This window comes from Eschrichtius robustus, chromosome 5 (assembly GCF_028021215.1).
Source record: "Eschrichtius robustus isolate mEscRob2 chromosome 5, mEscRob2.pri, whole genome shotgun sequence".
Lineage (NCBI taxonomy): Eukaryota > Metazoa > Chordata > Mammalia > Artiodactyla > Eschrichtiidae > Eschrichtius > Eschrichtius robustus.
This window is the reverse complement of record NC_090828.1, coordinates 72,261,720-72,275,707: the sequence shown is the minus strand read 5'-3', so window position 1 is coordinate 72,275,707 and position 13,988 is coordinate 72,261,720. Positions and strand designations below refer to the sequence as shown.

At 40.5% G+C, this 13,988-nt stretch overlaps 1 protein-coding gene across 4 annotated transcripts in view; it reads right to left on the bottom strand.

The window, feature by feature from the left end:
* LOC137765354 (CD302 antigen) overlaps positions 1–13,988 on the bottom strand; it is a 131,792-nt gene that overhangs the window by 25,302 nt on the left and 92,502 nt on the right. Inside the window, exons 34-35 of one of the 4 annotated variants that reach the window (XM_068545046.1) lie at positions 13,273–13,440; positions 11,273–11,508 (exon numbers count right to left, since the gene is read on the bottom strand). The exons of 1 other annotated variant lie outside the window; for it this stretch is intronic. In XM_068545046.1, coding sequence (XP_068401147.1) covers positions 11,330–11,508; positions 13,273–13,440 — 347 coding nt within the window. In that variant the 3' untranslated portion in view covers positions 11,273–11,329. Of the gene's footprint in view, positions 1–3,156; positions 3,253–11,272; positions 11,509–13,272; positions 13,441–13,988 lie in introns of those variants that run through there. 2 more of the 4 variants (XM_068545044.1, XM_068545047.1) reach the window with 2 other exon arrangements.

Here is a 13,988-nt window from a genome sequence, read left to right as displayed (position 1 = left end):
ACAGAGACACTTTTCAAAACAAAACAAAACAAAAAATCCACAAGATAGTAAAGTTTCTGCTCTTATGGAGCTCCCTTGGTAAGGGGAGCGAAAAGCAAGAAGACAGTGAAAAAACGAGATTGATTCCGAGAGAATTCAGTGCTCTGAAGAAGAGAAAACATGGGGATGTGATAGAGAAGGTGGCATATGAACAGAGGTCTGAACGATATGGGAGGGGGCAGCCATGCCAAGGACTGGGGAAGGGGAGGGGGGTCTGGGCAGAAGAGCCAGGAGGTGGCTGAGTTCCCCAGAGGTCAGTGTGGATAAACAGTGAATAGCAGGAAGGGCGGTAAGAGGTGGTGTCAGGGAAGGAGGCAGAGTATTGTAGGCTATGGCAACTCAAAGTTAGTAACGACACAGTGACCATAGAATGGGGTTTCCTCTAACACGCTTGTGTTCACTTTTATTCACGCTGCCCACAGGAAACCACTGACCCAGGAAACATACCGATCATGTACTATGTACAAAAAGTGCCGTTACAGAAGAACTTTTTAAAAGGGATGCCATGGAACCTTACTCAGGTATTTTCTGTTCATTGTGATTCTTCAAGATAATATCTAAGAACAACACAAGATCATTTACACTAATAAACTCCAAAATAACAGAGAACAATAACAATAATTTCCATTTCAATATTACATTTATACTTTATGCAACACCCTAGGAGCTCTTCTGTTAAGACCTTGCCATTCAGCAAATTCCATGAGAACCTTGAAAAGCTCTTTCTTTACTTAGTTCTAAGCCAAATGTGATTCCTGATCTTGTCTGGATAGATTTGTGAAGTATGATAATAAAACACACAGTTTTTCAGCCTTGTGTTATCAACATGTATGGGAATGTGCTCAGTAACCATTCACATCAACAGACATAAAGTGGCACTCGTGACATAATTTTCTAGTTGCAATAATTACCCTTCATTTCGTATGAAGAGAACAAAGGAAAACCAAGATTCACCATGCCTGGAATAGGTGCTAGACATGGAGTTCTCACTGAAGGCTCACTACAGCTCTATGGGTATTATCTCCATTTTACTGAAGTGCAATGAGTTGCGCAATTCGATCAAGGCCACAGAGTCTGTACCTAACTCCAAAGCTCATGCTCCTTCTAAATTAATCCTTCAAACCTCCTGAGAGAAGCTGATTAATTAATAGCAATCATTTATTCGACAGGCACTTCTTCAGCTCTTGAAAAGTCTATTTAATCATACTGGACTTATAAAAGGAAAAAGAACAAAACTTTCCAAAGATAGTTTTGAGACAGGCTGGGACCTGGGACCCTTTGCTGCAGTGCTTGCACCTGGACAAACATCTCCTCCAGCAACAGAATGCAAAGAAACTATAAGAGACTAAAAATAACTGCACGCATGCACAGTTGGGGCAAATTATGAGCAACAAGATACAAAAAGATCAAAACCCAGCTGCCGCTTCTGAGCTGCCCGGAGCAAAGGATCCCTGCACACAGCACCACCAAGGGGGTGGGCAGCCCACCTAAGCCACCTCTCCAGCCACCCATGTCAGCCCCTACCCTCAACCCCACTTAGGGGATCAGCTCGCCCCCGCTCAGGGAGCAAGCAAGGGCACTTGTTACTTGTTCTCGCTCCCTCACGCTGCAGCACGAGTCCCTAATAAAGCCTCGCCTGGATTCCTCATCTGGTCTCATCAATTTCTATTAAGGAGCCCAAGAGCCCAGGTGGGTAACAGCCTGTCTTCCATTGCTGATCAAAACAGCTTCTCTTAAGAAGAGAGACACCACAATCTAGAAACGGACTTCTAAAAAAATCTGACAAGAAAAGTATTTATTTTACCTAGCCTGACATATGAAGGCGCGGCAACCCAGAGGGTGGCTTAAATGGGCGTTTAGATGTTACTGGCAAACATAAGGAGGGCGTGCATAAGGAGGGCTTCACAGAATCTCTAGTCCAGCCTTGTTTTGGACAAAACCAATGTGCTCAGTCTCAACAGTGTGAAACTCTTGTTTCTGCTCCTCCATAGGCAGCAGATGGCATAACTGGTCATAAATGCTGGTCGACAAAAGGTGTCAGGATAGGAGCTTTGAGTTTGTAAAAAAAAAAAAGCAACTTCTGAGCTGCTTACTCTACTGCTGCCTCCAATACTGAGATCCTTTAATATATTCCCGCCTGTCAGCAGGCTTCCAGCAGGAATTTATAAAATGGCAGTGAAATTCGGGGGGTGGGGGGGGGGAAGCCAAACTCTTGCGTAATCATTTCATTCAAACCCACGCAAGTACTCACTTAGTTCTTGTTTATTTTGCTCCTTAATTCCTGGAATTGTTCCATCAATAGTGATTTTGGATGGTAGTCTTTCCCCAGAGTTTCCCCCATCAACATTTTTGACATGTTTGCAAGAGAAAATTGTTTAAAAAAACACAAAACATTCAAGAGAATTGTCCATTTTCCTCACGATTCATTTTGGAAATGACTGGCTCATCAAGAGTAAATTTTCAGATGTCACTTGCACAACAGCAGACTGGACTTAAAGATTTTTAAATCACACGACTGAAGTGGAATCCAGGCCTCCCCCGTTCTCGTCCCACTTCCATTCAGGGTTATTTGGCTGAACTGTTTTCCTGTTGCGACAACTTGAACACCAACCAATTGGACAAACAACGCCGAGACCAAAAGAGGGCCAGCTTCCTCCCACCCCCCGCCCCCGCCGCTCACGAGCGGGGGACATCTCCGCAGCCAACTTCCCCACTTCCCCTTTCAGCCCCCAATGGCCCTGAAACTATGTTCGTCCTGGGGCTCTAAGTCCCTCCGCTCTCCTGTCAATTAGCGCCGTTTGGGACCCCTGCCCGCGAGTGGGGTCTGCGCCGAGGATGTGGACACGGCGGGAGACGAAGGGCGCTCTCGGGTCCCCGGCGACCCCCTCCCCGGGGGTGCTCTCTCGGAACCCACCGAACGCGGAGGAGGGGGGGTGACCAGACGCCAGGGCGCACGGGGGCGCGCGGGGTGCGCGTGCAGGGGAGCGTGATATGCCCGTCGAGTTGCAGCCCTCGGCCGCGGAGGGGGTGCAGGGTCTCCGCCGAGCGGCGGGAAGGCGGTCGCTCCGGGCCCAGGCTCCCAGGCCGAGGAGGGGGCGCGGCAAGGGGCCAGCTTACCCGCGGCGGCGGCGGCGACTGCGACTGCGAGGCCCAGCAGCGGCAGCAGGAGAGCGGGAGGCGCGGCGCGGGGCATGACGGCGCTGCGGGCCCGGCGCGCGCGCTGCTCGGAAGTGCGGAGCCGCCGCCCGACCCCTCCCACCCGCGGCCCCTCACCGGCCCGAGTGCCCGCCCGCGCTGCCTTGCGGCCGGCGCTCCGACTCTCCGTGATTTTTAAAACTTTTCATCTGAACCGAAATAAATTCAGCCTCTCAAAAATGTTGCCAAAGTAGTACAAGGAATTTCCGTAACCCTTCAGCCAGCTTTTCTAAATATTAACGTCGTATCTAACTCCAGTACAATGAATCAGAGCCAGCATATTAACACTGGTGTAATACTGTGGACTCATCTACAGCCGTTATCACACTTCACCAACTGTCCCTCTGATGTTCTTTTTCTGTTCTCAAATCCAATCCAGGGTCATACACTACTGAGATGTGACGTCTCCTCAGTCTCTTTAATGTGGGACAGTTCCTGCGTCATTGCTTATCTTTCACCATCCATCTGGATACAAGTTTGAAGAGCACTGGCCAGTCACTATGTAGAATGTCCTTTAGTTTCAGTTTGTCTGATGTCTCCTCCTGAGGGAGATGAGAAGAACAGGATTCCGGTTATGTTTTTGTTTTTGTTTTGTTGTTGTTTGTTTGTTTTCTGGCAAGAGCACCACAGAAGCCGTATGCCCGGCCCAGGAGGACCATGTCATTCTGTCTCATCACTGGTGATGTTAACTTTGATCCCTTGGTTAAAGTGGTGTTTGTTCTTTGGACCTAATGGTCAGAAACCTTTTCAAAGTCTCTTCTCTCAGTGGACTGTGGCCCTCAGACAACTTTTCTCTGTCAGCAGCTTCTGGATTAGGGGTCTTTAAACTATGCTTGTACGGCCCTTGGAAGGAACCAACTCTGATGGATACCTTGATGTTGAACTTCTGGCCTCCAGAACTGTGACACAATAAATTTCTGTCGTTTAAGAAGAAAAACCCAAAACCCCACCCATACTTATTATATGTATAAACTATGCAACTGTAACTCCACTAGTGAGTGTCTCTGGAACCAGACAATCAGGGCCAGGCAGGCTGCTTGTTTAAACCCTGACATTGTCTCATGTCATTAGCAAAAGAGTGCTTTAAAATCAAGTCTAGACTCTACAAACACAAACAACTCAATTTTAAAATGTACAAATGAGCTGAACAGACGCTTTGACAGAGAAGATACACAGATGGCAAAAAGCATATGAAAACATACGTCACATGTCACTAGGGAATTGCAAATTAAATCAAGAGACCACTACACGCCTATTAGAATGGCCTTTAAAATCCAGAACACTGACAACACCAAATGCTGATGAAGATGGAGAGCAAAACGAACTCTCATTCATTGCTGGTGAGAATGCAAAATGGTACAGCCACTTTGGAAGACACTTTGCAGCTTCTTGCAAAACTAAATATACTCTTACCATATGATTCAGTGATCATGCTCCTTGGTATTTATCCAAACAAGCTAAAACCTTACATATTCACAAATTTTTTTTAATATTTTATTTATTTTTAAATTTTAATATTTTATTTAAAATTTTAAAAATATTTAATTAATTTATTTATTTATGGTTGTGCCAGGTCTTAGTTGTGGCACGCGGGATCTTAGTTGCAGCATGCGGGATATTTAGTTGCAGCATGCAGACTTCTTAGCTGCGGCATGCGGACTCTTAGTTTCGACCAGCGCGTGGGACCTAGTTCCCTGATCAGGGATCGAACCCGGGCCCCCTGCATTGGGAGCATGGAGTCTTACCCACGGGACCATCAGGGAAGTCCCCATCACAAAAATGTATATGTAGATATTTACAGTGGCTTTATCCATAATTGCCAAAACCTGGAAGCAACCCAGATATCCTTCAATAGGTGAATGGATAAATAAACTGTGGTACATCCAGACAATGAAATATTATTCAGCACTAAAAAGAAATGCACTATCAGGCCATGAAAAGATACGGAGGAACCTTAAATGCATATTGCTAAGTGAAAGAAGACAATCTGAAAAGTCCACATACCCTGTAATTTCAACTTTAGATTTTGGAAAAGGCAAAACTGTGGTATCAGTAAAAGATCAGTGGTTGCCAAGGGTTGGGGGAGGTGGGAAGGGAGGCATGAATAGGCGGAGCACAGAGAACTTTTAGGGCAGTGAAACTGTTCTGTAAGATACTGTAATGGTAGATACATATCATTATACATTTGTCAAAACCCATAGAATATACAACATAAAGATGAATCCTAATGTAAACTGTGGACTTTAGTTAATAATAACGTATCCATACTGGATCATCAGTTTTACCAAATGTCCCACACTAATGCAAGATGCTCATAATAGGGAAACGTGGGGAGAGATAAGGAGGTATATGGGAACTCTCTGTACTTTCTGCTCATTTTTTAACGTAAGACTGCTCAAAAATTAAAGTCTATTCTAAAAGATCAAGTCTAACCTTTTCCAATCCTTTCTAACCCTTTCCATTCCTCTAATAGTCGAGTCGGAAATGGAGTGATTGCACCAAGGAAATCTATCTGACCAAAGGGGTCTATAAGGAGAGTCATAGAATGTTAGAGGTGGTAGGGGCCATCTTCATTTACTGATAAGGAAACTGAGGTCCAAAGAAGGGACATCACTTAGCCACAGCCACACAGTGAATGCCAGAAAATGAACCAGAGCCCAGGTCTTCTGCTGGACTCTCCCACCCACTCCGGGTTCAGCCTCTCTTGCCAAAGTATCAAGGTCTTGCTCAACTTATTTAGTTCCATCATTCCTCTCAGACTGTCAACGATGGGTTTATATACTAAAGCCAAACCCAAAGCAAATCCTTCCAAATGTACACAATGTTCATTAAATACGAAAACATCCTGATTCTGGACACTTCTGTCCTGCTAACTACACAAGTAAAACGAACAGCTCTGTGCAGTCATGTATTTGGAAAAGTCATCTCCACCCCCTTCCTCGGGCACCAGAGTATGCTGTATTGATGTGGATTACTTTGCGTTAAAACTAATTGTCAAATAATGGTTAGATTTACAATAGGAGTAGAACCTTAATGAGTCAACGTCATTTAGGCAAATAACCCATTTCAGCAGTCTTTTATTTTTAAGTCATTTGAACTAAGGGAAGGCATATTTTCCCCACTGTTAACTCTGATGCATACTTCCTCATTTTTTATGCTAATATGACAAAACAGACTACTTACCACGTCTGCACGGAATAATACACTATTTCATCAAGATCTCTCACTATGATGTTCTACTGTCCAGTCACACCTCATACCTTATATTTTTCCTTCTCTTTCACTTCTCTTTGACCTCATTCCAGACTCCAATCCCTTGACTTCATTTTTCCCGGCCTTTTATTTCTCCCTTCTTCATCCAGCCTGGATACCATACCCTCCCTTGTTTCTCTGTTGCATCCACCTGGCCAGCTGTGACTCCTGGGGTCTCTTCCTTTTTTCCCTCTTTTTTAAAATTAAAAAAATTTTTAAAAACTTCCAGCTTTATTGAAATATATTGAAATATAATTGACATATAACATTTTGTAAATTTAAGGTGCACAGTGTGTTGATTTGATGTATATTGCAAAAGGATTACCACCATAGCTTCCATCTTGTCACATAATTACCATTTCTTTTTTGTGGTGAGAACATTTAATATCTACTCTCTTAGCAACTTTTAAGTATATTACACAGTATTGTTAACTATAATCACCATGCTGTATATTCCTCAGAACTGATTCATCTTATAACTGGAAGTTTGTACCCTTAAACCACATCCCCCCTTTTCCCCTACTCCCACCCCTGGTAACCACCATTCTGCTCTCTGCTTCTATGAGTTTGGCTCTTTTAGATTCCACATATGAGTGATATCATACATATTTGTCTTTCTTTGTCTGACTTACTTCACTTAGTATAATGCCCTCCAGATTCACCCATATTGTTGAAAATGGCAGAATTTCTTTCTTTCTCATGGTTAAATAATATTCGTGTGTGTGTGTGTGTGTGTGTATCACATCTTCTTTATCCATTCATCCATTGATGGATACTTAGGTTGTTTCCATATCTTGGCTATTGTGAATAATGCTGCAATGAACATGGGAGTGCAGTTATCTCTTCAAGATCCTGTTTCCATTTCCTTTGGATATACACCCAGAAGTGGGATTGCTGGATCACATGGTAGTTCTATTTTTAATTTTTTGAGGATGTGGGGTCTCTTCTTTCTTCTTCATAGTCTCCTTTCCCTCAATTTTAGTGAAGTAGCTGAGGGCAGGTAGAGGAAATCTATTAATTCTCTTGATGCTTGCCTCTACTAATATATGGCTTTTAATTTCATCTGGGCCCAGTAAGCCTCTTCTGCAATCTTTTTATTTTGTCTTGGTCATTCTCCTCTCTCATTCCCCACATAGAATATTTCAATTTTTTTATTATGCTCTTCAAGCTGAAACCACATTTGATACTTGTCTTTCTTGGCAGAAAACATCACCTTCTACTCAATAGGAAAATAGGGGCCGTCAGGTGTAGACAAACATCTTCAAATACTTATCTGCTCTCCCCTTCCCTTTCGCACAGGTCTTTCTCTTGCCCTCAGAGTGGAATGCATGCTTCCTCCCATCCCATCCAAACCTAGTTCTTCTTTATGTGGGTTTAGAACTGCCCCTCTCATCCCATCTTCTCCAAGATTTTCTTCAATTAATGACTCCCCATCTCTCCCCAGCATCAACTTCTCTCTGTCCATCGTTTTTAGTTTTTGATGTGTTTTCTTTCCTCTAAGCTTCCCAACCTGTGAATCTCTTTCTGCTCTCCTTTGGGAAAAAATCTTCTTCAACCCTCCTTCTCTCTCTAGCTATGGCCCATCTCTACATACTTCTCAAGATTTCATGTTCTCTATTTCCTAATTTCCCTTTCACTTTTCAGCTCACTTCCATCTGGATTCTGGTGATCGCCTGCATTTCCATTGGTTAAAATCACCAATGTTTTCCTGATTCCTGGATTCCAGTTTTATCTGACTTTGGCTCCTTGTTGTTTAGCAATTGGAGCAATATTGACTTGACTTTACATTGTATTAAGAGGGTATTTGGCCAGGGAACCGGATACCCTCTTAGGACTTCTCAGGACTGACATCAACCCACATAAGGTCCCTGGGGAGGGTCCTGGGCTGGGCATTGCTGAGCTCCCTTGTTGTGAGATAAGTTAGGCCTAGATAACTTTAGACCAAAACAGAGGGGGAGTCCTCCTCTGTGAATTTCAGGTCCCCTAGGCCCAGGAACACGAAAAATGGGATGAAGAGGAAAGGCTGATGAGGAAGACCAGTGAAGAGCCTCGTGCAGATAATCCAGGAAGCAAAAAAGGATAGAGGTCTGAATTAAGACAGCTGGCAATGGAGATAACCAGTTCATGAGAAGTGTGGAAAAAAACTGACAGAATTGTTGGATTAGAGAGATGAGAAAGAGAGAATTTAAGGATGACTTCTGAGTTTCTAGCTTGGGAAACAAGGGGTATACTGTCTTCATATTAATTCAAGGAGAATATAAGAAGAAGAACTGTTTGGGAGAATAGAAAAAAAGTCTCAAATTCTACTTGTGATTAAGTTAGCTTGGGAAACAAGGGGTATACTGTCTTCATATTAATTCAAGGAGAATATAAGAAGAAGAACTGTTTGGGAGAATAGAAAAAAAGTCTCAAATTCTACTTGTGATTAAGTTAGCTTGGGAAAAAAGAGAAATAGGTGTATGCTAAATTTGTTGAGATGTAATATTGTGAAAATGTTTGAATTTAGAATATACAGGAAATCAGAGTTAACTTTGTACATACAGATCATGAGGTCTAGTTTAAAAAAAAAGTCTTTGATACATATAGTGAAAATTTGTCTTTTTAGAGAAAACGTTGTTGAGCAAAGACCTAACAATTAGGTCTTTGTTCCTCCAGGAGGGTTTTAGGATTAAATGAACCTAAGAGAAAGGAACCTGAATCTCTGGCTCTCTCTAGATTCAACTCAGCAGTGGGGTCAGGACTGGGGGCTGCCAACACTACAGCAGCCATTTGCAGGGGAGATCTCCCAGATAACGAAACATCTTGCCCTGGGATCAGGGAAGGGAACATGCTGTGAGAGGACAGTCATTGGTAGCACTTCTAAATTTGTCCCCTATACCTGATCATTGGGTGTATTTGCCTGCTTTTTTAGGTGCCTGGTTTTGAAATATCAATTTTGTCAGACCACATGTAGGTGCTGGATTAGTTAGGAAGATTGGAAAAAGTTGTCTTCAGTTCTTCTGAGACATCTGGAACAGGGGAAATGAGGAAGGGAACACAATACAGGCAGTTCTTATCATGCTGAGAAGGACTTTCATGGAGATTGTTCAGTGGGAGTTAGAAACATGAACTTGGAACTAGATATCTGAACTACTGACTTAGAAGTGGTTGATGAATGTCGTGGGGTGGGAGGTGGTGTACTGGATCTCCCGAGGGGAGCACACAGAATGAGAAGCAAGTAGATCATAGGTGGAATCCCTGCTGATCCAGTAGTTTAAAGAAACGCTGAGTCAGAGGAATCAAAAAAGGAGCCTAAAATCAAACATTCAGAGATGTAGGGATGATTACGTTTATTCTTTTAAAAATGCACACAAAATCTTAAGGATGCCTTGCTTTACAATAGCTGGACACTTTATTTCTTGTCATGCTATATGCCTAACATAATAAAGCCAAATTTAGACATTTTTTTCCCCCAACAAGGATCAACAACACTTTTACTTAAAAAATAAAATGACTTTATTATGGCATCACTACTACATATACCTGTACTTTTTGCATCCAGTTTGTTTAGTTCTTTGAAGAAAGTCTTAACAACTAGAATTGTACAGATCATAGAGCTTAACAAGTTAAGTTTTTACTTAACAAATTAAGTTTTTACTTAACAAATTAAGTAAAAAACAGTTCAGGACAACTGTACTAAAGAGTTTTAGACTATACTAAAGTTGTCTTAGAAATTTATTTACAATGTTATCATAGTATAAACACTCTAAATTTTAAAATAAATCTGTGGATTTTATACAAAAATATTCTAAAGTACAAGTATAAGTTAAACACTGAATAAAACATTCACCATATGCAGTAGAAGCTATTATTAAGAATATATTCTAGGTGGTAAAATTCAAAACGATAACCACAAGACTGTTTCCTAAACCATTCCTAATTTTAAACATTTTAGTAGTAATCACAAGGTTTAGAGTTTCATGGTAAAATTTTCATTTTTACAAATGTGAGATACACAGTTACCTTCACAGGCCTCTTTTCTCTTTAGCTTATGTAAAAGGCAACAAAGTAATAAAAATTGCTTAGTCAGAAGTTGCCATACTATGTAAGTATATAAATTGTGAAATTTTCAAAAAATCTTATCCTTAGCTGATTCCCTTTAAAAAGAGAACAGTTATATGTTGTACATAAAACAAAAAAACACATTTCAGAAAAATGTTAAGTACTAAATCTTTTTTAAAAGTCTTTTTAAAAAAAAAAAACTATGAACAGAACAAAACATTTGAGTTTAAATAATTTTGGTGTGAAATATCTTTGGAATAGTATAAGAAACTCTTGCCAAGAGGCACCATTTTGCTGTTTACATGTTTCATTGTTCAATAATTTCCCCCCAAAGCTACAAATGACTATTTTAAAACAATGTTGATATTATTTACAGCTGTGTTTTTACCTTGAGGTACTACTTTTGCATTTGGCTCGGATGTTCTTAAAAGGTAGATCTGTGACCTAGTAATATGCCAGTTTTGATTTCCTAAGATGTTGTATTAAAATACCATTAACATATACATATCCTTATTACCAACCACATTCTTACAGAGAAAAATGCACATTAAACTTATTATCTTATGAACAATTTGGACTTTAGTTCCAGCTTTGGTTCCTTTTCATTCTATTAAGTAGAGTTATAAACATGGCATTTGTGGGTAATTGTAGATACCAGGATAGCAATTAAACAAAAAAAGAAAAAGTACTTAAGACTTCTGCGTTGAAACAGAGTAAATACTGACACTGGGGAAATTTTAAATGGCTCATTTTAAATGGTTTCCTAAACCATCAGTGCAAATTAGCAAACCTTTAGAAGAGTTTAGTCATGGAAAGAAGGAAGCATAATTTCATCTTCATTGGCTCCTTGTTGATACCGAACTGATGAGAAGCCCACCCAGTGCAAACGGTTCCTTTGGAAAAGCAACCAGATCAATCCGCTGATGAGACCTAAGAAACTTAGCACAGCAAATGTGATACCCATTCCTCTGTAATCAGGGCCTAGAACAGGGAAAGGTTTGACAGTGGAGGAGAGAATATAAAAGTGATCATTATTGATTTTATACATTAGGCTCTATGTCACATATGTAAACACTGTACAAATTAGATACAGTAAGTACCTGATTGTTTCATAGTGTGAACACAATTCAAATTCATCATCAGACACTTAAGTGTTTTCTTTTCCAATTTAACTGTTTTCATTCAAATCCTCTTCATTGCTATAGCAATTTTCTTCCAAAGAAATTAAAGTGCTATCATTATTCTCACTTCCCTTCCCATCATCCCTTTGAGACTATCATTCCCAGTATATTACCTTACTTGGATAGCAAATTGCTAAAAGTTGTAAATGTTTGTGTTTGACTTACCTAATGCCAAATAAAGTATTATTTGCTTTAAAGGAATTTAAGCCTTTAGGAAGACCTCATTTAGTTCCTTGCTATTCAATATCAGACACCGTCCCAGACCCTGTCTACATGCTGTCGAGATGGACTCATTTTTTCCCATGGCTTTAATACCATCTCTATGCTGACCTCCCTTCTCTCTCATATGTCCAAAGGCACACACTGCACATGCCATGTGAATAGCTCATCTCCACACGGATGGCTCAAAATGCCAAAACAGAACTCTTGGTTTATACCACTCTAACCCTGCTCCCCCTGCCCCCCCCAAATCTTTTAGTCACTCTCCATTCCACTCAGAATGGAACCTGAACTCTTGACTCGGGATTCCAAAGCCCTAAGTGTCTGGCACCTGTCTACTTCGCAGCTCTTCCCTGAGCCCACAGCAAGTTGTTCTGTCTTAGGCTCTCTGCTCCAGCTGGCACCTCTGCCTGCTGTGACTCCTACCCTGGTCCCCAAGGCCTTTCCGATCTCAGCTTCAATATCTCCTGCTCTAAGATGTCTTCTCTGATAACCTGATCTAGAGTAGTCAACCCCCTAGTCTCGATTATATAGCGTTTATAACTATCTGATATTTTCCTCTCTTTTAAAAATAGACCTGCTTGGTTACTTATTATGTCTTCCTCCATTAGATTGTAAGATCTGTGAGAAAAGGTATCTTATCTGTCTTGTACACGGGTATAGCTCCGCACATAAAACAGATAATCTAAATATTTGCTGAATCAATGCATATAGATACTGGTCACCTAGAATTAGGGTTTTATTTTTAATATTTGTACACCAAACTGAACATTTTATGCTAATCTTTAAAAATGTTGATGTGAAAATTTTAGAGCTTATTAAGATAAGATTTTTGTGGTTATTTTATGTATCAGTTATGATGAAATGGTAGTTCAAATTATGATTTCCTATAGATACTCAGGACATTTTAAGTAATTAAATAGTTTTGCACTGTTGTTAATTATGAGTTTTATGGGAATGAGGAGAAAGGAAACAAACTAACCGTAGAATTAGACCTTTGAGTTTTTACATGTTTGAACTATGGAATAAAATACATCTTAACATTTTCAAAGAAATGACCTCCCTAATACTCTGGCAGCTTCCATTTTTCTTAGGAAAGAATATACAAACTTTGGACAGTTTAGCACTTTCCTCTGGGAGTCCTAGACATCTTATGCATTTATTGCCATCTGTAATCTATCTGTTTTTCTGAGGGAAAGAATCTATAAGTTAATCAAGATTGTTTGGATATACTCTAAGGACTAAGTACTTTAGGACAAAGTACAAAACTGCACATAATTGAATTGTACATTTATTTCTTGACCTATTCTGCAAAGTGTTCCTTAAGGACAGGTTACATACTTACCCAAGGGAACTGTGCAGACAACTCTTCCATAGCCACGTGAACATTCAACTTTTATCCAAGTTTCATTTGAAGCTAACAAAATGCTACATTGTCCACTGCCACTCTTAAATTTATTTGCCCATTTGACAAATGTCACTTTTGATCCATCTAACCAATTCCAAGACTGATCTAAAGAAAGAAATTAAGTATAACTATGTTTATTGCAACTAAATTACTAAGGTTAAAAGGTGCATGGCTCATATAATTTATTTCCTTAGAACTGTGCTGTGCCACTATTTTAAAATGAAATTTATTGAAAGTGAAAAAATTAAAATCAGTCCATAACCTGCACTTGCCGCATTTCAAGTGTTCAATAGCCATATATGGCTAGTGATTACTATGTTGGCCAGCGTAGATATAGAACAATTTCATCTTTGCAGAAAGTTCTATTAGACAGCACTGATATAGAATATGGTGTTTTGATTAAAGTGCAGAATGCCTGTACATTTATTGTGTGACAGATAGACTTCTAAAGACCTGTATCCCTTTTCTCTTGCTCTCCGCCCCCCTCCCCCATTAAAAATCATTCCCAGTGTGCTGGTGGGCGAGGAAAGGTCCAGTGGGGTCCAGGAAGGCCTCCTCACCATGACTCCATTTTTGCTTTCCAGCTGAGGTTGCACCACCTTGTGGTGATAGTATAAACACAATTTATAATTCATTTAGATGGCCAACTTTGA